General features: G+C 44.8%; 1 protein-coding gene across 1 annotated transcript in view; it reads left to right on the top strand.

The window, feature by feature from the left end:
- Positions 1 to 2521, top strand: part of ADAMTS2 (ADAM metallopeptidase with thrombospondin type 1 motif 2) — a 217405-nt gene extending 214884 nt beyond the window's left edge. Inside the window, 3 exon segments of the mRNA XM_036848550.1 lie at positions 1323 to 1391; positions 1393 to 1453; positions 2373 to 2521. Coding sequence (XP_036704445.1) covers positions 1323 to 1391; positions 1393 to 1453; positions 2373 to 2407 — 165 coding nt within the window. The 3' untranslated portion in view covers positions 2408 to 2521.
- The last annotated feature ends 19991 nt before the right edge of the window (positions 2522 to 22512 follow it).

Consider the following 22512-nt stretch of genomic DNA (forward strand, 5'->3'; position numbering starts at 1 on the left):
GTGGTTCCACATGGCTTTGGGAAACTCAGTGGAATGTGTATCTTTACAGGGTAGAGGCTCCCATGCGCTGCAGGGGACTGGACACCCAGGAGACTGGGGACAGCCTGGGCTCCAGGAAACGAAGGGAAGCCTGGGCTTTTGTCTCTGGGGGCCAGAGGTGTGGCTAGAAGGCCGGTCACACTTGCAGGAGGAAACACAGGCAAGGGAGGGCTTAGACTTGGGCTGGAAAGGATAGTCTTGGGCTGGAGGAGCCGTTCTGGGGGCAGGGCTGAGCTGATGTGAGCACTGACATCCAGCCCCCGGACCTGGTGGGTCAGGGGTCGCCAGGACCAGCCTTGGGCTCAAAGATTTGCTCAGAAGTTGCTGTAGTCATGGTTATGCTTTATTACAATGGAAGCACACAGCGTAGAATCAGCAAAGGGAAAAAGTGTTTCGGTGAAGTCTGGAGGAAACCAGGCACAAACATCTAGGTGCCCAGGATTTTCACTTGGGATCAGTCACATAGGCATAGGGTGTCTGCGTGACTGACGTCAGTTACTGAAGCCCCAGACCCCAGAGGGAAAGCGCATGCTCACCATAAATCATCTTGTTGGTGTAAACCAACCGAACAAATCGGTGTGGCCTGATCCAAGGCCTCAGGCAGGCAGAAACGCCCTTACCAGACAGACCATTCCATGAACTTGGTTCCCAGGAGTCGCCCAAGGGCCAGTCCTGAAAATAGGCCTTTCTTGGGACTGGTCAGGTTTGAGCAACGCGGTCTGCTGAGTCAACACTTTGTCACACACAAGGCGAGGACTTGAGAATCATCCTTTGGCAGGGCTGGGCTGAGTTGTGAGCAGAGCCACGAGTCTGGGCATGGCTGCTTCTTCTGGTCCCTCCCGATGTGGTGAGGCCAAGGGGGCCCGAGACTGGAGGGCACAGTGACGGTGCTGGTGGTGTAGAACCTTGTGTCCAGAGGGAGGGAGGGTCCTCTGCCGAAGCCTCCTGGACCCAGGCAGAGCTTTCCCAGTGGCCCCCAGTGCATAGCAGTTCTTCTGGGCCTTGGGCCTCCTCTAGCCAGAGGAGGGAGGTGCTCGTTGAGAAGCCAGAAGTGCCAGGCCCTATCTGGCCCTGCATATTTGTTCTCTCTAACTCACTCTAGAGCCCAGGAGACTGAGGCAGCTGCCTGTGGCTAGGGCAAGGCAGGGCAGGCCTCTAGCTCACCTCTACCCTTTGTGCCTCCCCACCTCCCACGTATTGGTGGGGGGTCACCCGCTTGGGGAGCCTTTCAGAGCCAGCCTAGTGTGGGAGGTGGGCCCTGACTGGTAACCCTCTGCCTGCAGTGTTCGGTAACCTGTGGCAACGGCACCCAGGAACGGCCGGTGCTCTGCAGAACCACGGACGACAGCTTCGGGGGTCTGCCGGGGAGGAGCGGCCCGAGACGGCCAGATCTGCAGGCTTGGCCCCTGTCCCCGTAAGCCTTCTGCATGCAGCAAGCCCAGGGGAGGGGGGCTGGTCCAGCAAATGCGGCTCTTCCCACAACCGGTCCAAACTCAGCATCTGTGAACTTGAAGGAGAAGCTAAGCCTGCCCAGGCCTGGGCTGGGACCTTTCTCTGGGCAGGAAATGGAAGGAAACTGTGCATTTGCCATGCTCATCTCCAGGCCAGGCCTAGTGAAGGATGGCGTGGACTCAGCCCATCCCTGCCTTCCTGGCACTCTCCCTTTTGGTCTGGGAGACAGAAACTGGATTCACAGTCACTGCACATCGGGGCTCAGCCCCCCACGCGAGTAGGGGGTGCCTGTATGAGTAGGGGGTGCCTGCCGCCCTGCAAGGAGAGCAACCAGAACGCTGGCTGCGTGTAGATGTCTGGCCAAGTGCTTGGAACACGTCACCTCTTTTTCGGTCCCCACAAACAGTTGAAGATGTAGATCCAGTCATGAGTCCTTCTGTGGAGCAGGGAGCTCGGGGGGTCGGGTGTGCCTCCCCCAGCTGAGGAGGGGGTAGAGCCAGGACTCACTTGTTCCCAGCACTTCCAGAGCCAGCAGTCAGGGCACTACTCAGCCCGGAGCAGGGCACGGTGGGACTTGGAGGACAGTACAGAGATAAGGAGGCGCTGGTAGGGCCTGCGTGTGGGGATAGTAGCTACAGCTACTTCTGCATAGCTGAGACCCGGATGCTTGGTGTGGGAGAGGCAGCACTGGGCCTGGACCAGGTGCTTGGGCCCATCTGTCCCGAGGGGAGGCCTTGCAGGCCACACTGGGGAGTTGGGGCCCTCCTGTCACCCCCCTCCCTGGGATACCAGAATCCAGGGAGCCCTTCTTGCCCGGGGTGGGTGGGTTGGGTGCCCAGACCTGGTGCCCCAGCAGCCAAGACTCCTTTCTTTTCCCTCTAGAAACATCTCAGATCCTTCCAAGAGAGCTATGTAGTTCAATGGCTGTCCCGACCGGACCCCAACTCACCAGTCCAGAAGACCTCGTCAAGTAACCGGCTCGTTTATAACTCTGTCTCTGCCCTCCAGTGCATGCCCTGCGCCTTGTGGAGCTTGCGTGGGCTCCCTCCTCTCTTTCTATGGAAAAACTGCTCCCTGACTCTTCCTGAGCGCTCTCTTGGTTGAATCTGTTTTCTCCGGGCCTCTGTGCTCGGCTGTCCCCTTTGGAGCCGCCTGGCCGGGAGGGCCAGTCTCGCAGCGGCACGGCCCGGGGCACCGGCCTCTTGTGGGGGTGCCAGGACCTCGTGGTGATGGCTTTTAAAGGGGCAAAGATCTGTCGCGGTGCTGGAGGGGCCAGAGGCCAAAGTTTGAATGTGACCACTTGGTGACCGCCTTGCGGGGCCACATCCCTCCAGGCTGGAGCTGCGGGTCGGAAATCGAGGCGGAGCCCGCCCGTCCCCTTTCAAACGCCGCCTACCAGCGAGGCGAGGCCAGAGGGGTCTCGCGGGTGTGCAGTTTTGCGTCGCCGTCCTGGGCGCCCGGCCCGTTTCCGGCAGTGTGTCGGCGGCTCCCTGGCCACCTCTGCTGTTGCTGCTGCTGCTGACCCTGTGCTGTGTGTCCTCCTGACTCGTGTGACTGTGGCCTGCTTCCTGTGGCCTTTGTGTCCAGCTCACACAACCCTTGGCCCCCGTACCCTGTCCCCTTGGGGGTTCAGGCCGAGCAGAGGAGGCAGGGGTCGTGTCCCCGCAGTGGGACATCAGGACACACCACCACTTCCATTCTCTGTCCATTCGCTCCAATGGCCTTTCTCATCGTGCACACACGACCCCGTGCACGGGCGCGAGAGAGTGAGAGTGAAAGGCTGTCTCACGTGGATGCGGCCACCTACCCGTGTGAACAACTACAGAATTACCTCAATTTTTATCGCTTTTTTGCTTAGATAAAACTATGTAGAAGATGCCTTAAAGTTGAAAGGTAACAGAATTGGCTGCTAGCAACCCAGGCAGGAGGCAGGCAGTGCAATCTAGAGGGAGGCGGCCCGCTCATCCACCTTTGGTCAAGGGTAAGGCTTCCCAGTCCAGTCTGTACAGGGCTCCAGGCACGGGCTCACCTCTGCGGAAAGGAGACCCGCTCCATGGCCCGAGCGGCCCTTCGGCGCTGACTGTTGTTGGAGCCCCGAGCACTCTGCTGCCGGCGCTGCCTTACACCAGAGGGCGACTGGCCTGGCCCTGGGCGTGACCAGTGTAGCACTCCCGCCGGTCACCCCCCCACTCGCCCCAGCCCCGTCCCCTGTTCATAGCATCCCCGCTGGACAGCGCCCAGCCCTCCCCTGGCACTAGTTACTGTTATGTAAATACTCGGTGTAACACACACTAATTCTCATGACTGTTAACTTCCAACTTTGACTTAGGCAATGCGAGTGACATGAGTGACTCTGGGAAGGTGCAATACGGTCCTGAGCGTCGTGCTCTCTGTCTATATGCACTTTGGTTTATCAGGGATATTTTATTAGTGTTTTGTATGTATTCAATGACGTATTATATAGGTTCCATTGTCGTTGCTTTTCTGGTTTTTTTATGAGACAACATTAGTGTGTGCCAAAGTGACTGTGAAAATGACCTTTTACTCTTACTAACAGTGGAAAGACTTCCTGTCATGCATCCCACAAATAAACTCAATAAAAGTTCAGTGAAACTGGGTGCTTGGGTCTGGCACGCTGCTGCCTCCTTCTCTTCACCTCTGTGACCGACGGCGCTGCAGGGCTGCAGGTGCCGTTCTGGTCCATTACTTCCTTGGTTTCTGATTCCAGTGACTTTCCTGTCCCCCTTACCCTGCCCAACGTAAATACTGAGGGCCCCTCCCCCACTGAGGCATGTGCCCCCTCCTCGGGCATTTTTCAAAATGTGACAGCAGCCCGTGCAGACACCCCACCGGCATTCTGAGTTTTGAATCCTTAGTGCTAAACAAGCACCTTGCAGGAACACCTTGGCTGTCTCCTTGTGGATAAGTTCTCACAGTTGGGAAAAGGGCCCCATGTGAGCTTCTCCCCGTCTTTGGGATCCCAGCCCGTGGAGTGGAAATATGGGGTTAGTAGCTGAGACAGTGTCCGGGTCACCGTGCCCTGAGCCACCATCAGGCCACTGCCCTGGCTCCTGGCACAGCTCTCAGCCTTGGACTACCTGTTCAGGGAGGGAACAGGTCTCTCTGACCCGGGTAGTGGCTGGGCTAGCCTTAGGAGAGTCTGGGTTGGGAGAAGGGCAAGGCAGCCGAAGGTCTAAACACCTGGCCTGCGACATTCACACACGGGTGTGCTCAGCTGTGCCTGCCTTGTCTCCCGAGGCCTACCCTCAGGAGCCACAGGGCCTGTGTGTCCACTCCCCTTGCTGACAAGGACCACACAGCAGGTCAGGGTCCAACCAGGGACCTCCTAATCTGGGGCCTGGGCCATGTCCTGCCAGGGGGCATCTCTCCCTCCCTTTCCCATGAAGGGGTCCCGTTCCGGGGAGGAGGGAGGTCATGAGAAAAGACAACTACCCAGCGCCATGGAGACGGGCATCAGGGCACAGGGCCGGGTTCCAGGTGCCAGCCTTCGGGTGGGGGTCACAGTAGCTGTGGCTGGGGTCAGCCTGCCCAGAGCTCTGGTCATTGAAAGACTCCCAGCTCAAGAGACAGGAGACCAAGACAACTGTGTCTGACGAACTGCGTCCACTAAATCTCCTTGCCCAGACAGATCAGGAGAAATCCCTGCTGAGGGCACCTTGCCTAGAGCTGCGGGCAGGCCACCAACAGGGCTGCTCCAATAAAACCTTGTTTACAAAACCAGGTGGAGGGACCGACTTGGCCCACAAGAGTGGTTGGCAGACCCTTACCCTAGACTGATGTGACACCCGCTTCTCGAATCCCAGCCTAGTGAAAGACAAGTGAGGGAGATGCTTGTTATTTGTGTGAAGGAAGAGGCACAGGTGACAGGAGAGGGTGTCTGTGTGGCAGGGGTGACCCCAGTCCCAGCAGCACGGCTAGGCCTGGCTCCATCCTTGTTGAGGCCTATGCCTCTGGCCTCCCTGCCCCAGCTGTTGGCCAAAGCCTGGGGAAGATGCTGCACCTAGTATTACCAAAGCCCCCTTGTGTCTCCTTGAGGGCTGTCATGGTGGTTTCCACACGCTTACCTCAGTGACTGCCAGGGAGGGGAGAGGGACCAGGAGGGGAGAAGGGAGCAGGGGCTTTGAGCACGCCCCACCCAGCTTCAAACAGGACTGTTCTGGTTTCATCTGTCTCAGATATTGGATATCTGTGTAAAATTTTATCCAAGGTTTTAAAACCCTGAAAGCCACATCTCAGCATCTTTTAGTCTGATTTCTGGAATCGACCCTCAGCACAAGGCCATCTGCCTCTCCCCTCCACATGTGGGCCTATTTCTCCACCTCAAGGTTAGGACGACCAGGGCTTTTCCTAAACAGCCTATCTGTCCTTATCTCTTCATACTCTGGGTCCTGCACCCAGTCATGTTTCCTCCTTATTTTGGCCACTTAGACGCTCAGAGTCCAGGTTGGGTCCCTCTCTGATGATACGTGCCTCTGTGTATTCTTCTTCCCTGTAGCATTGCCATTCTAAAATCCATGATTTCCTTGTTTTGCACTTGCTCAGTTATTCACATTGGTCTTTTTCACATTTATGCATTCTTCGATTCACTGTTCTAGGCTCTGGTATAAAGGAGCATCCAGATACAGCTCGGGGTTCTGCCCTTTGGAGCTTTCAGGATAATGAAAAAGTCAGGCATTAGTTACCTTATCCGACAACTAAATGTGGACTTGGTAGCTGGGATGGATGCTGGGAAGGGGAGACCCATGGCACCATAAGACCACATTACTGGGGGATTTAACCTCCAAGGGAGGTCAAGGGACGCTTGCCTGAGGAAGATGTGTTTCAGCTGAGCCTCGGGGATAAGAGGAAGAGGGGAGGCACAGTATGTGCAAAGGCCCTGTGGCCACAGAGAGCACACTGCAGAGCAAGGCAATCAAGGCCTGAATGAGACTGGAGAGGTGAAAGGGACGGGTCCTCGCCCTGAAAACAATGGAGGAGCAATACAAGGGCTTCAGTCTGGACGGTGACATGGTCACATCTCTGGCTGAAGAACATCATTCTGCGTGCAGCAGGATAGCTAGATAAGAAGGAGGAAGAATGGAGACAGGCAGGCAGAAAGGAAGTTCTTACCATGTTGCAGCCAAGAGGCAAGGTAGCTTGGCCCTGTGGAGGCAGGAGAGAGGGGAGCGTGGACACATCTGAGAGCATCAGGGGAAATACTGACAGACCTGGAGATGACCGGACAGGGGATGTCTGGGGTCTGGCTTGTGCGCATGAAGGCCATCTCTGAGATGGGTGGCACCAGTGAAGGCCATGGGCTTGGGCCGGACATGTGGAATCCACTTTTGGGACCACAAGAGTTGAGGGGTATCTAGTAGGTTGTTGTATCCAAGTGTTTGAAGCTCCGGGAGTTTGAGGTTGGTGTCCAACTAAGTGGGTTGCCAGCCTGTAAGGGAAAATTATAAGCTGGAGCAATGGCCATGCAGAGGGCAGATGTCAGAACCACGGGCCCTGAATGGGAGGGGGCCTGCCTGTCTGTTATTGTGGGAAATTTCAGTGAGCTAGCATAGCTTCACATGCAGATGTAGAACGTGCCCTGTGTTAGTGCACAGAGTAACCATGTCAGATGTGGTCCCCATCAGTGGCTGCCCCTTCCCTCCCTCCTTCCTTCCCACCTCCCTTCTTTCCTTCCCTTCAGTAGGAGATGAGGTCACCTGGGAGACTGAGGGGAAAGGAGGGCACAGCAGAGGTTTATGTGGGAAAAGTTTGACATGCCCATTATGAAGAATAGAGAGTGACTGAGCAGGGAACATAGTTGGAGGGTTGGGCCCATTGAGGTCAGTAATCAGGAATTTATAATGATGAAATATCCCCTGTTATACTGTTAAATGACTTATTCTTTATGTTGAATGAATTTTTGTAAATCATCTCAATTTTTGTGTTGTGTGTGGAGTTAGGTGTTAAGGGAAAGGGAAGGGGGTAGAATTCAGGAAGAAGACAGAGAGTGAGAACAAGAGGAGTTGGATGGGTCACATTAATACAGCTGCAACCAGGGTTGGAGCCAGGCCAGGGAGAAGACAGCCATGAGGAAAGAGGAAAGAGAGAGACAACAGTGACCTCTGCAGAGTCAGGCTCTCCATGCAAGACAGACCGTGGATGACCAGATCTTGGTGGGAAAGAAAGGGGAGGATGTGCTGGGCAGAAGGATTAGTCTATGTGAAGGCATCAAGTTCTGGAGCACTTTGGAAAATGGCCAGAAGCTCAATGTGGCAGGGCCATGTGGTGGATGGAGCAGTGGCAGGACATAAGGCTCTCAAGTAAGTTGAGGCAAGTGGAAGAAATCCCAAATAAGTCTGCATGATTTTTAATTTCTCTTTAGTCCCTTTTCAGAAACAAAGATCATCTGGAGAGTTTGGGTGAGGATGGGAACAAAATGTGGAGGAGTATGGTGGGGCCACAGCCAAGGCTCTGGGATTCGCTCTTTTGGGTGTTAGGAATTGGTTCTTTTAGGTTTAAGTTTGTTATAGTTACTGCTTAAAGATTACTGTAGAGTCAGACTGTGCCACAGAATGTCATTGGGGTTACCACTGGGATATCAAATGTGAAGATCTGACAAAGTCCCATTCTTTAAGATGAGCTTAGAATCACTCCCTGAGAATAGACAGGCCTCATTTCTGTCTCAAACTTTGAGAGATACTGAAAAATTTGCACTCAGTCAGGGCCTGCTTGGAGGAGGGGAGCATTGCTCACAGCTTGTGTGGCAGCACTCAAGGGCGGGGTCCCCGGATCCACCCTGCCCAAGGGCTGCCGGATACCAAAACCACACAGGCTTTCTGTGTGAGCTCGCTTGCCTCTGTGCTGTCTCTGGGCTCTTTCAAATGCCTCCTCCAGAAAACTGCTTCCTGTGGGGGAACAAGGTCCCCCTTATCTGTCCTTTGGTTATTTGTCCCACTTTTCTCTTTCAGAGGGCCGCTGCCAAGGTGACAAGTCAATGTTCTGTAGGATGGAAGTCTTGTCTCGCTATTGCTCCATCCCAGGCTACAATAAGCTGTGCTGCAAGTCCTGTAACCTGCAAGACAACCTCACCAATGTGGACGACAGGGCAGAACCACCCTCTGGGAAGCACAATGACATTGAAGAGCTCATGCCCACCCTCCCAGTGCCCACTCTAGTCATGGAGGTGCAGCCTCCGCCAAGCACACCCCTGGAGGTGCCTCTCAATACTTCCAGCACCGGTGCCACCGAGGACCATCCGGAAATCAACGCTGTGGATGTGCCCTACAAAATCCATGGCCTGGAGGATGAAGTCCAGCCACCCAACCTAATCCCTCGACGACCGAGCCCATACGAAAAGACCAGGAACCAAAGAATCCAAGAGCTCATTGATGAGATGAGGAAGAAAGAGATGCTCGAAAGTTCTAATAAAATAGAAAGATAGCATCAATAACATTTTTTTTCTTGCTTATAGAGATATTCCATGGGATGGCAACTCCTGTGTTGTGGAGATGAAGTCAGATTCCTGATTCCAAAAGGTTTTGGGAAAACAAAGAGGGAGAATAATGTAAAAAAAATATATATATATATATATATATATATATATATATATATATATATGTCCTGTACTGGGGTTGAGTGTGGGGTGGAGAGGAATATAGAGGTTCTACAACCCCTATCGATGAGGGAAGGCAGGAGGGATAACTCGGAGAGAGAAAACGTTTGCCCCAAGTTTCTGAGCAAGTGATTGGGAATCTTCTTTTCCTTGTGGTGACAACCCTACTGGAGACGCAGGACATTTCCTACCAATCTGCAGACCGAGACACAAGCCCCATGGGACTCTTGGGAGAAACGATGATTTATTTACTAAGTGACCAGTCACTAAGATGAGTGCGGTGAAGTGGAGGCCGTGAACTCCAGGCTTCGAGGTGGTGGGGCAGGTGGTGAGGATGAGTGTGGTGGCCAGCTGGCACTCCAGGCTCTCCCAGACCTCTCTTTTCTTCACTAACCCTGGCCTTGCTTGTCGCCTCTGGCCAGCCTGGCCTCAGACCCTGGGCTCCCCAGAGAGGCTCTCCCCTTCCCCAAGTGTGCTGGAAGGATGAGGGAGGCATGCACTCTGCTGGAAAGTCCAGTGAGTGTGGGCAAGGCTCACTTTTTTGTGTGTGTGAACATGCAGCTTAAACTTCCCAAAATTACAAGACCCAAGCACATTATTAGCTCCTTAGCTGGGCCTAGCCTGACATGTAATTCTTAAGCTTTTCATGTCCAGGAAAGTTCTAAAGCCTTTGTATTCTCACCAGTCATAGATCTTAGAGAACTCTTTCTTATTTCATTCCCCATTCTGTGGATGAGAATACTGAGGCTCAGGATAGGTGCTAAAAACCTTTATCGGAACCTGTGCATGTGTGTGTGTGTGAACCTCTGCATGTGGTCTAAGGGACAGAGTAAGGGGGTAAGAAAGAGTGAAGGGACATCTGGGATGATGCTTAACCTTCCAAATGATTGAAAATTAGCCTCCCCATCTCCCCAGCACAGCCTACCTCTCTCCCCTCTGCCACCATTTCCACACTTGCTCATACATGTCCCGATGTCTCCAAGGACCTTGCTGGCTCCTAAGAACCAAACTGGAGGAAACCTTTCTGAATTCTCTCATAGTATCACTTCTTAAACAAGATGTAGTGTGAAGCACTTCTGCACCCTCGTCTCTTTATCATTAGGAAAGGTATCCACAGCTTTTGCTCATTGGTTGAACCCATGGCAGCTGGTGCTACTCAAGGGCTGAAGGACTGGGCAGTGCTTGCTTGGGTCCATCCTAGAATGTCGAGGAAGCTCCGGACTAACCCTAGCCAGAGTATTACTCAGTTTACCCAGCTTGGGGGCCACAGAACGGGAACACTCCCTTCTCAGATCACAGCAGAGCAGGGCTGTGTGTCTTGGGGGCTGGAAGACTTCGGGGAGGGGCCCCAGGTGGGACACACCCAGGGGGATCTGTCTTCTGCTGCAGGAAGAAAGATGCCCTCTGGGAACTGTAGGCCAGGTGGCCACGGCCCCGTATGCCATACTCAGTGCCTTGGGCCATATAGCCACAGAATTCTCTAGACTAGATGGTCCTCAGAAGTCTCTATGTCTATGAAGGCAGTGTTCACCCACTCTGAGACACTGCAAATTTCTACTGAGCTTGAGACAGGTGGAGAGCTGGCTTAGCAACAGTCCGGAGCTTCCAGAGCTGGCTGAGAGGCTCCTGCAGCCTGGGGAAGGCAGAGGATGTCTTTGAGCTAAGGTTTCCCAACACCAGGTTGAGACTCAGAGTTCCTCTTGTCCGCTGCTCTGCAAAGTCAGCTGAGGGGCCCGAGAGTCACTTCATGTTCGTGGGAAGACTCGTGCTGGAGTTTTGGGACCTGGCTCTCTGATCTACTCCTTTTGGAAAACCCATGGAATTTCATGTATAAGCCTTTCATGTGTACTTTAAAGTTGTTTGTTTGTTTGTCTGGAGTATGTTATAAATGGTGCTCAATAGCAAAGTCTTTATCAGATGAAGCATTACGACTATGTACTCCTGTCTGACAGGCAGCTGCCACATGGGTCATCTTGGTGCTGAACTCACATCACAACATTTTATCTTACTGATGACAGCAATCAATACATTTGTTTTTCTGTATAGTAAAATTTGGCTCCTTGGTTCTATAACTTATTAAAGTCAAAATGTCTGTGTTTTTGCACATCATGCTTGTGTTTGTTTGTTACCTTGACTACACTTGTCCCCCATTCCCAGCCTAAACTTGGGCAGACAGAAGGATATGCTTCCCTTGCAAAGCCAAGAGATGTGGAGGGACACCAGTAGGCAGTGAGCCAAGGCTGCACAAGTCAGGATTCCACGATGGGCGAGAGGTGCGCAGAAGGACCGACCTCTCTCCCAGCTCCCCGTGGAGTCAGTTCTCCAGGCAACACGACTTAGCCAAAGGCTCCCAAGTCAACCTTAGCTCAAGGAGGAGACACCTCCTCCCCCCTGATTGCAATCCCTTCTCTCCTATAATTAGGGTTTCCAGAAAAAAATACTAGATGTTGAAGTAAATTTTAAATTCAGAAAAACAGCGAATAACTTTTGAGTATGAAAATGGGACACACTTATACTAAAAGTTATTTTTTGTTTCTCTGAAATTCACATTTAACCGAGAATCTTGTAATTTTATTTGCTACATTTGGTAACCCTACTTACAATCAGTATTCTACTTTTAAAGACAGGTGCATGCTCTCTGGCCCTCTTTGATATTAGCAGGTATTGGGGAGGAGGGAGGTTGAAGGGCAGAAGAGGTGATTTCTTCTGCTTCCCTGACCAAGTAGGAATCAGGCAATGTGTACACAGTGCCGGGGAGAGGGAACAATCAGAAATCTTATTAGTTTGCACAGGGGTTATATGTGGCTTAGGAATGCACAGTATTTCTCCTTGTTCTTTGCTGTAATTTGTTTTGACTCCTTTTTTTAAAAATATTTATTTATTTATTTATCTTTGGCGGCGTTCCATCTTCGTTGTCGCACGAGGGCTTTCTCTAGTTGCGGCGAGCAGGGGCTACTCTTTGTTGCGGTGCGCGGGCTTCTCATTGCGGTGGCTTCTCTTGTGGCGGAGCACGGGCTGTAGGTGCACGGGCTCAGTAGTTGCGGCACGTGGGCTCAGTAGTTGCGGCTCTCAGGCTCTAGAGCACAGGCTCAGTAGTTGTGGCACACGGGCTTAGTTGCCCCACGGCATGTGGGATCTTCCTGGATCAGGGCTCGAACCTGTGTCCCCTGCATTGGCAGGCAGACTCTTAACCACTGTGCCACCAGGGAAGCCCCTTGACTCTGTTTTTATAGTACAGTTAGTTATTTATAACGGGGAAGAGGAATTCGGAATGGGTATGTGTGAATGTGTGTGTTAGCAGTGGAGAGTAAGAGCCTTGGGTGAGCAGAAACTGGCTGAGACTAAATATGGCAAAGGTAACTCATAACCGGATAACCCAGCAAGGTTATTTTAGAAAACAGTCCCTGGGTTGTAGAGGAAGTGGTAAGGAAGGCCCAATCTATGCTTCCTGAAGAATGTTGATAAATGGTTAGGAGGAGCCAAATGATGTCATTACTGAGGATTTGACCACCACTCCCTCCTCTGGGCAACGTGTGAGTCCCTGATTTGCATGCACAGAGCAGCCATGCCATGGTCATACCCAGGGGTTTATACTCCACTGTGAATTCTTAGCCCAGGGGAACCCAGTACACTCCCATTTAGAGGCCGTGTAGCCAGTTCCCCCGGAACCTCATGACCCCACACTGTTCTTGCTTCATCTTTGGGGGCTCCCTCAGGGACTAACCTCAAATACACATAAAAGTTACACAAAGACAGTGTGTGAGTGCCCCACGGGGCACTGAAGCAACAAATGCCTTGGTTCAAATAATATTCTTCTAGTTTCTTTAGGTGAACACTTAGATCACTGATTTTCCACCTTTCTTTTTTAAAACTCTATGCATTTATGGCTATAAATTTCCGTCTATACAGCTGTAGCTGCACCCCACAAATTTTGATATTTCATACATTGTTTGTCATTTCATTCCAACTAGTTTCTAGCTTCCATTGTGACTTCCTCTTTTACCTAAGGGTTATTAAGCATGTTGCTTAATTTCCAAACATTAGGGAGTATTCTGGTTATGGATTGTTATAGATTTCTAGCTTATTTTACTGTGGTCAGAAAACATTTTGGGGAATATTTCAACTCTTTGAAATTAGTTGAGGCTGGCTTCATGGCCCATGATGTGGTCAGTTTTTTTTGTTTTTTGTTTTTATTGCACATGTGCTTGAAAGAATATGCAACTGGCAATTGTTTATTTATTTATTTATTTATTTATTTATTTATTTATTTATTTATTTATTTATTTTGGTTGTGGCACATGGGATCTTTGTTGTGGCATGCAGGCTCTTAGTTGTGGCATGCAGGCTTCTTAGTTGTGGCATTCGGACTTCTTAGTTGCAGCACTCGGACTTCTTAGTTGCGGCATGAGTGTGGGATCTAGTTCCCTGACCAGGGATCGAACCCAGGCCCCCTGCATTGGGAACAGAGTCTTACCCACTGGACCACCAGGGAAGTCCTGCAACTGGCAATTGTTGAATACAGTATTCTATATATGTCTGTGATGTCAAATTGGTTAATTTATTATTCAGATCTTTTGTATCTTGACTTAGTTTTCTTCTTGTTCTATTAATCTGATAGAAAGTTGTTTTAATACCTCCCACTGATTGTGGATTTTTCTATTTCTCCTTGCAGTTTTATCCATTTTTGCCCTTCTTTTTAAAAAATAAGCTATTTTACTATTTTGAAGTCTCATAATGGGAGCATACAAATTTTTAATTGTATCTCTTGTTGGTAACATTATCCTTTCATCTTTATGAATTGATCAATTTTATTAAAAAAAATTTGAAAATTTCCCCCCTAATATTAGTATAGCTATATCAGCTTTTTTTTTTGGTTAGTGGTTGCACAATATAACTTCTTCCATTCTTTTACTTGTAAATTTTCTAGATCTTATGTGTGCTATTTGTACTTTGTAAACATATAATTTTCAATATCATCTAACACTTTAATCTTTTGATTAGACCATTTAGTCTATTACATTTAATGTCATCACTGACACCAGTGCCCTTATATCTACCTTCTTTTGTGCTATTTGTCCTGATCCGTAATTTTTTTTCTCTTCTTTCTTGCCTTCCTTTGGATTGGGTGCTTTTTTTCCATTCCATTTTAGCCCTATGTTAGTTTTGAAGCTACATACTACTTTTCTCTTATTTTAATGAGTATTGAAGACATTTCAACACACACTCTTAATTTACCAAAATCTATTATTCTTCTTAAAGTGACCTTCTTTCCAACAATGCAAATCCTTAGAATAGTGGTCTCAAGCTCTATGGTGCTGAAAGATAAATTTTTAAAACTTTCATTTCATCATGGACTAATAAAATATAAAAGAATTAATAGAAAAATAAGTAAAAAAGCAAAAGGATATACAAAATACAAGCTTAATTTTAAAATAATTTTGAGGTATAATTGATGTACAATAAACCACACATACTTAGGTGTACAATTTGACAAGTTTTGAAATATATACAAATGGGAAATTATCACCACAATCAAGATAGTGAATATACCTGTCACCCCCAGTAGTTTCTTCCCACCCCTTTTTAAGCTCCCTCCCCTTCATTCCTATCTCCAAGCAACCACTGCTCTTCTTTGTATCACTACAGATTAGTTTTCATTTTCTAGAATTTCATAAAAATAGAATTAAATAGTATTTACTCTCTCTTGCTGCTTCCAGTCAGTATAATTATTTTTTACATTCATCCATGTTATTGCATATATCAGTAGTTCATTCCCTTTTATTACTGAGTAGTATTCCATTGTATGAATACATTACTGTTTGTTTATCCATTCAGCAGTTGATGGACATTTGGGTTGTTTCTAACTGTGGCTTTTACAGACAAAGATCTATGATCATTTGTGTATAGGTCTTTGTATGATGTGTGTATTCCTTTAAGCAAAACACCTAGGAGTAGAATGGCTGGATCGTATGGGAGGTGTATGTCTAACTTTTTAACCAGCAGCGTAGGAGACTTCCAGTTCATCTACACTGTCAACAACACTTGATACGGTCAATCTTTTAAATTTTAGCCATTCTAAAAGATATCTAGTAGATATATCATTGTAGTTTTAATTTGCATTTCCTTACTGAATAATGATGTTGAGCATCTTTTCATATCCTTACTTGCCATAGGTAGATAAATCACTCGATCAACAAATAGATGTAGATTGATCAATAGATAGATAGATGATAGAGAGATATAGATTGACCAATCTTCTTTAGTGAGGTGTATGTCAAATCTTGCCAAATTTTCATTGGGTTATTTGTTTTCTTATTTACTTTGGAGAGTTCTTTATATATTATAAATACAAGTAATTTATCAGATGCATACTTTGAAAATTTCTACCAGTTTGTGGCTTATCTCCTCATTCTCTTAACAATGTATTTTGAGGAGCATAAGTTTTTAATAAAGTTCAACTTATCAATTTGTTCTTTCATGGACTGTACTTTTCATGTTGTACTAAGAAATCTTTGCCTAACCTAAGGCCACAAAGATTTTCTTATATGTTTTGTTCTATAAGTTTTATATTCTTAGATTTTATATCTATATCTATGATATATGTTGAGTTAATTTTTGTATATGAAGTGAAATATGGATCCAAGTTCACCTTTTTGCATATGGATATCCAAATGTTGCAGCACTGTTTTTTGCAAAGATTATCCTTTCTCCACTAAATTACCAAAGGTCATGAAAATTTCCTCTTACTTTTTTTCCCTAAAAATTGGATAGTTTTTGCTCTCAGATTTAGGGCTATGATCCATTTTGGTTTAATATTTGAATGTGGTGTGACATCAGGATCTAAACTCATCTTTTTTGCATGTGGATATCCACCTTGCTGTATCATTTGTTAAAAGACTACCTTTTCCCTGTAGTCCCTGTTAAAAGACTACCTTTTCCTTGGCGTATTTTCCAAAATCAGGTTTTTCTCTAAATTCTGTTCCATTGATCTATATGTCTTTCCTTACACTAGTACTACACTGTCTTGAGTACTATGGATTTTAGTAAGTTTTGAAATCAGAAAGTATAACTCCTTTAACTTTGTTCTTCTTTTTCAAAATTGTTTTGGCTCTTCTGGGTCCTTTGTATATATTTCCACATAAATTTTTTTTTATGATATATTTTATTTATTTATTTATTTATTTATTTATTTATTTATTTATTTATTTATTTATTTATTTATGGCTGTGTTGGGTCTTCGTTTCTGTGCGAGGGCTTTCTCTAGTTGCGGCAAGTGGGGACACTCTTCATCGCGGTGCGCGGGCCTCTCACTATCGCGGCCTCTCTTGTTGCGGAGCACAGGCTACAGATGCGCAGGCTCAGTAATTGTGGCTCACGGGCCTAGTTGCTCCGCGGCATGTGGGATCCTCCCAGACCAGGGCTCGAACCCGTGTCCCCTGCATTGGCAGGCAGATTCTCAACCACTGCGCCACCAGGGAAGCCCCACATAAATTTTTAAATCAGCTTATCAATTTTTGCAAAAAGGCCTCCTGGAATTTGAGAGGATTACACTGAATCTATTGATCAATTTGGGAAAAGTTGACATCTTGACAGTATTGTGCCCTCCAATCCATGAACACAGAATGTCTATTTAAATCTTCTATAATTTCTCTCAGCAACATTTTGTAGTTTTTGATATACAAGTCTTGCACATTTTTTGTTTATTTCTAAGCATTTTATTCTCTCGATGCTATTGTAAATAGAAATATGTTTTCTTAATTTTATTTTCAGATTGTTCATTACTAGTATATAGAAGTACAATAGTTTTTTGTTATTCTAATCTTGGGTTCTCCAACTTGCTGTACATGTTAATTAGTCTTGGTTTTTGTTTTTGTTTGTTTTTGGTGTGGATTCTTTAGTATTTTCTACATACAGGATCATGCCATCTATGAATATAGTTTTACGTCTTCTTGTTCCATCTAGACTTCCTTTTTTTCATCGTTGGACTGGCTAGAACTTCCAAACAATGCTGAATAGAAGTGGCAAGAATGGGTATCCTTGTCTTGTTCTTGATCTCATGGGAAAAGCATACAGTTTTTCACCATGAAGTATGATGCTAGCTGTGGGCTTTTTGTAGATACACTTCTTTAGACGAAGGAAGGTACCTTCTAGTCCTAGTTCACTGAGAGTGTTTATCATGAGTGGTATTGGATTTTGTCAAATACTTTTTCTGCATCTATTTAGATGATCATGTGGCTTTTGTCTTTTATCCTTTTGTCATTGTATTAACTGATTTTCAAATGTTAAATCAACCTTGCATTCCAGATCTACATCCAATTTGGTCATGGTCCGTAATTCTTTTTCTCTATTCCTGAATTTGGTTTCTTAATATTTTTTGTTGAGGGTGATTGTACCTATATCCCATAGTTTTCTCATCATGTCTGGCTTTGGTATCAGAGAATGCTGGCCACATAGAATGAGTTGGGAAGTGTTCCCTCCTATTCTATTTTCTAGAAGAGTTTGTGAAGAATTGATATTATTTCTTTTATTTTTATGTTTGATAGAATTCATGAGTGAAGACATCTGGTCTGAGCTTTTTCTTATACCAAGATTTTAAATTACAAATAAGTTTCTTCACTTATTATAGGTCGATTTCTTCTTGGATCAATTTTGGTAGTTTGTGTCTTTCTAGGAATTTGTCCATTTCATCTAAGTTATCTAATTTGTTGGCATACAGTTATTCATAGTATTCCCTTATAATCTTTTTGTTTGTTTTAGAGTCAGTAATGACATCCTCTTTTTTACTCCTTATTTTGGCAATTTGTATTCTTTCTTTTTTTCTTGGTTAATCTAGTTCAAGCTTTTTCAATTTTGTTGGTCTTATCAAAGAACCAATCTTTGGTTTCACTGATTTTTCTCTCTTGCTTTTCTATTTTCTATTTTCAGTTTTCATCTAATTTATTTCTTTTTTTCTCCTTGCTTGAGACTAGTTTGCTCTTCTGGTATCTTTTGTTTTTAATCCAGCATTTTCGTTTTTTAAACTTTATTTTCATAGAACATATTTTCACATTAGAAAGTCCCACAGTGGGAAAATAATAATTTATTACCAATAGTTTTATATTTGTGGACAGGTTATTTTAGGACAAATAAACACATTTGAGGATCAGGTCTTAGTTTAGAATCTGCAGTATTTTGACACATCAGCAAGGGGGACCTCTTCCCTAAATGGGACTTATCTATATTTAGAACCTCTCCACACTCTTCTTCCTATGATTTAAAAATTAGTAGTGTGAGATATCAGCACTTCCCAATTTTAAAGTTTCCCCAGGACATGTAACTATCAGTAGCTGGTACCAACTGAACAGAGGAGGAAGTTTTCAAAAATTAAACACTGTTTAATTTTCTGCAAAGTCTTTACTTATGAATTAACAGTCTTTCCCTTATTCATCATTCTCAAGACAAATATAGAAGCTTGATCATGTATTGATAGTAAGAAAGCTGAATTTACTCTAAGAGGTTGATAAATTAAAAGGCCAAAGCTCATATATAATGTTAAGTTATACTGTGAGTCATGTGAGAAGCTGGGAGACAACCCCATTAACGCATCAGAACGCAGAACTCAGTCTCACAATTTCTCAGATACAAGTCCTCTCAAACCTTTTCCTCAAAGATTAACCTCTGAAAATAACCATGTGATTAGGATAAATGTTTGTCTCACCAATGGCTTATATGTTATTTCCTCTTTATTGTCAGTGGAATGGCATGGCAGAGCAGAGGCAAAGAGGTGTACAACCGGTTCTTAAGATATTAAGTCATAAAGTCCAGGGCTTCCACAGCATGACAACAACTTTCAGATGCCCACATCATGATAGCTGAAATAACAAGGCACAGCAAAGTTTAGAGCTGAGAGTCTGAAAGGCCTGCCTTGGTAGCTTTCTGCGATGTACCCAACAGACAGAGTCAGTAACAACTTGTCCAAGGCCCCAGTGACTATGGAGAACATGGGCTGAAGCCAGGAGTCCATCACAGAGCAAGGATTCAAATACACAGCTGGAAGCAGGCCCAGGAGCAAACACTGACAACCCTCTCACCAGTCCAGGGTAGAGATGCAGCTTTGGAACCAGGATGGCGGCTGGGTAACAAGTCTTGTTCTGTGCTCCACAACATCCTGGGGTGGGCTGGTCCTGGAGAAATGCTGAGACATGAGCAGGTTAGACCACTGGGTTTGAAGGAACAGACCTCAGTCTCCTTGGGCATCGTAGAGGACACTCAGCCCCCAGAGAACCACCGTCTTGCTCCCGAGGCCTCAAGGTCATCCAGTAACCTAGAAGCAGTTATCTTCTTCTGGTTTCTTAACATGAAAGCTTACATTTGTTTATGTTATTGATTTGAGACCCTTCTTGTTTTCTAATATAGGCATTTACAGTTATAAAATTTCTCTCATGAACTATGTTAGCTGCATTCCATAAATTTTGATATGTCATGTTTTCATTGCATTCAGTTCAAATATTTTAAAAGTTCACTTGTGATTTTTTTGGTCTGTGGATTATTTAAAAGTGCGTTTTAAATTTTCCAAATATTTGGGTATCTCCCAAATTTTTAATTCTGTTGATTCTAATTTAATTTCACTGTGGTTAAAAAAAGAACATAGTTTTTATTATTTCAATCCTTTTAAATGTATTGAGACTTTTTTATGGCCTTGTATATGGTTTACCCATAGTTCATGTGTGTCTGAAAATAATGTGTTTTCTGCTACTATTGGGTAGAGTGTTCTGTTGATGTCAGGTCAAGTTGGTTGATAATGTTGTTTAAGTTTTCCAGTGGCCATGGTTCACCTCTCTGAATTCTAATCCTCTCCCTGATGTTGGCTAAGAATTTCTAAATATTCTTTTAGCTATTTGATGCTTTCAAGAGTTTTTTTTCCTTGTTCAGTCTTTTTAGTTGCTTTTAACAGGAGGTTTGGCCTGAATTATCTAATCTGACAATTCTGGAATCCCATTATCAATTTTTAAGACAGTGTTGTCTATTTTTATCTGTTGAAATTAGGCTAGGTACCATTTCTAATAACATTAGGCAAACTTTTAACACAAAGTTTTACTGGTAAAAGAGAAGAGAACTCAAAGCCTTTAAATTCCTACCAAAGTGCCCAAATATAACAATTCTTTCTCTATTCCTAAATCAATTTAAACTAAAATTTTTATACATAAAGAATTATAATTCTATGTAGATAGTTGGCTTCCTACTACTAATGTTTCAAAAAACATTACTGGATAAAGAAAGGTCATCATATAAATATTATAAAAATGTAAAATTTCAATTAACCAGGTTAATACAGCAAAAGTTGTCATAACTTCAAGGAGAAATTGACAAAGCCTCCATCCTAAGGAGAACATTGAACATGTCTCAGTAATTAATAGATCAGTAGTAAAAAGAAAACAATAATATATAGAATATTTGAATAATACAATAAACAAGCTTGATCTAGGTAACACACATATATCTCTGTTCTCCCAACAATTGAACAACTCACATTCTTTTCAAATACTATGACATATTTATGAAAATTGATGATATATAGGGCCATTAAGGAAGAATAAGAAATTGAATAGATTCAGTAATTAATCTAACCTAACTACAGGTAATTAAATTAGAAATGAACATCTAAAAATTAATTTAAAACCTACATTTGAAATGCAAAAACTCACACTTCTAAATAACTCATAGGTCGAAAATCATATTGAAAATTAGGAAATACTTATAATTGAATACCACTTACCGAAACTTGTGAAATACAGTCAAGGAAGTGCTTGGAGGTTCTTATGGTCTTAAATACAAAAATTAGAAAAGAAAAAAGTTTGAAAATAAATTAATGAACTATGTAACAGAGTAAACCCAAAGAAAGTAGAAGGAAATAAATAACCGATATTATTTATAAGGATAGAATTTAATTAATAGAAAAGAAATTTTAAAAGATCAACAAAGCCAAAAGTTCATTCAATATTTACTGACTCTGGTAACAATGATCAAGGATTAAAGACAGGACGTACAAATCAACAACTTTAGGAATAAAAAGCAGAACTTAATATTGAAAAGGTAGAGATTAAAAGGTTTATAAATAAATAATATGAACAAATTAATGCCAAAAAACTGAAAATATTTAAAATGAATAAATTCTTAGAAAAATAAAATTTATCAACATTTACATAAGGAGAAATAGAAAAACTGGTTAGAATTATAATCATGAAAGGTATTGAATTTGCAATTCAAAATAGTCCACAAATAAAATACAAGGCTCAGACAAGCAGACAATTCTAACGTCATACAAATTCTTCTAGGTAATAGGAACAGAAGGAAGCATTTTTCAGTTTATTCCATGAAGTTAAGATAACTGTCTTACCAAAAATAGATAAGGGCCAGGAAAAAAAAAAAAAAGCACAAGAAAATTGCATGGATGCAAAAATCCTAACCCCAGTATCACTAGACCCTATCCAGTCATGGACCAAAAAGTTGCTCTATAAGACTAAGTTAGGTTTATTCCCAGAAATTAAGGCTGATTTAACTTTAAACCTATTGATTTCCAGGCAAGATGGTGAACTAGCATGAGTTTCCAGCTTCCTCCCCACTGTAACTCTGGAGTAGGTACAAAACTGACATGGGATTATTGATCTGATGAATCAACATAGATACTATGAGAATGCCTGAGAAGGCTGTTTTGAAGTGGTACAAGTGTGCCTGTGGCAGAGGGTTAGTTTGTTTTCTGTTTTGTTGTTTTGTTTTGTTTTTTCAAAACTTTGGGGTGTGGAGCAGCCAGTCCCCTCAGTGAGAAGACAGTGTTAGGCGAGAGTTTATAACTTTTACGTCTTTCTTCCCATACCTTGCTTTGGACTGATCATTTTCTGCCGCATTCACCCAGAAATTATTAGCAATAGCTCAGGCTAGATGATGTCAGTTGTGACAAGTCAGGATAGCATTTAAACCCAACTAAAATGAGAAACTGGTGGAAAGAGGTGCAGATTGGTCAGCTCCCCTCCCTTCTAACCCTGAGGCAGCTGGACTGAAAGCTAAGAAGAGAGACTTCTGGTCTCAGCTCTGACATGTGAAGAGTTTGGAAGCCATCACTCCCATTCTCACAACCTCATAAAAGCTAAACAGACTGAAAATCAATGACTGTTCTTAGATCCATCAGAGAATTGAGGTCAGAGGGCACATTTTGTCACCCCGAAACTGAAGTGATAAGTGACTACAGAGAATGGCAGCCAAGATCAGCTTACTGGGAGCAGAAGCTTCTGGAGCCAGTAACTGATAGAAATATTTAAATGGTAGTTGACAAACTTCTAGAGGCAGTGTGTGGACTGGTTTAAGGGTGGGGTCCACAGTCTTAGGGAGTCCCCCACTCTCCTGTGTTTTACTTCCAGAAACCTCACCGGGTTCTC

The sequence above is a fragment of the Balaenoptera musculus genome, chromosome 3 (assembly GCF_009873245.2).
Source record: "Balaenoptera musculus isolate JJ_BM4_2016_0621 chromosome 3, mBalMus1.pri.v3, whole genome shotgun sequence".
Taxonomy (NCBI): domain Eukaryota; kingdom Metazoa; phylum Chordata; class Mammalia; order Artiodactyla; family Balaenopteridae; genus Balaenoptera; species Balaenoptera musculus.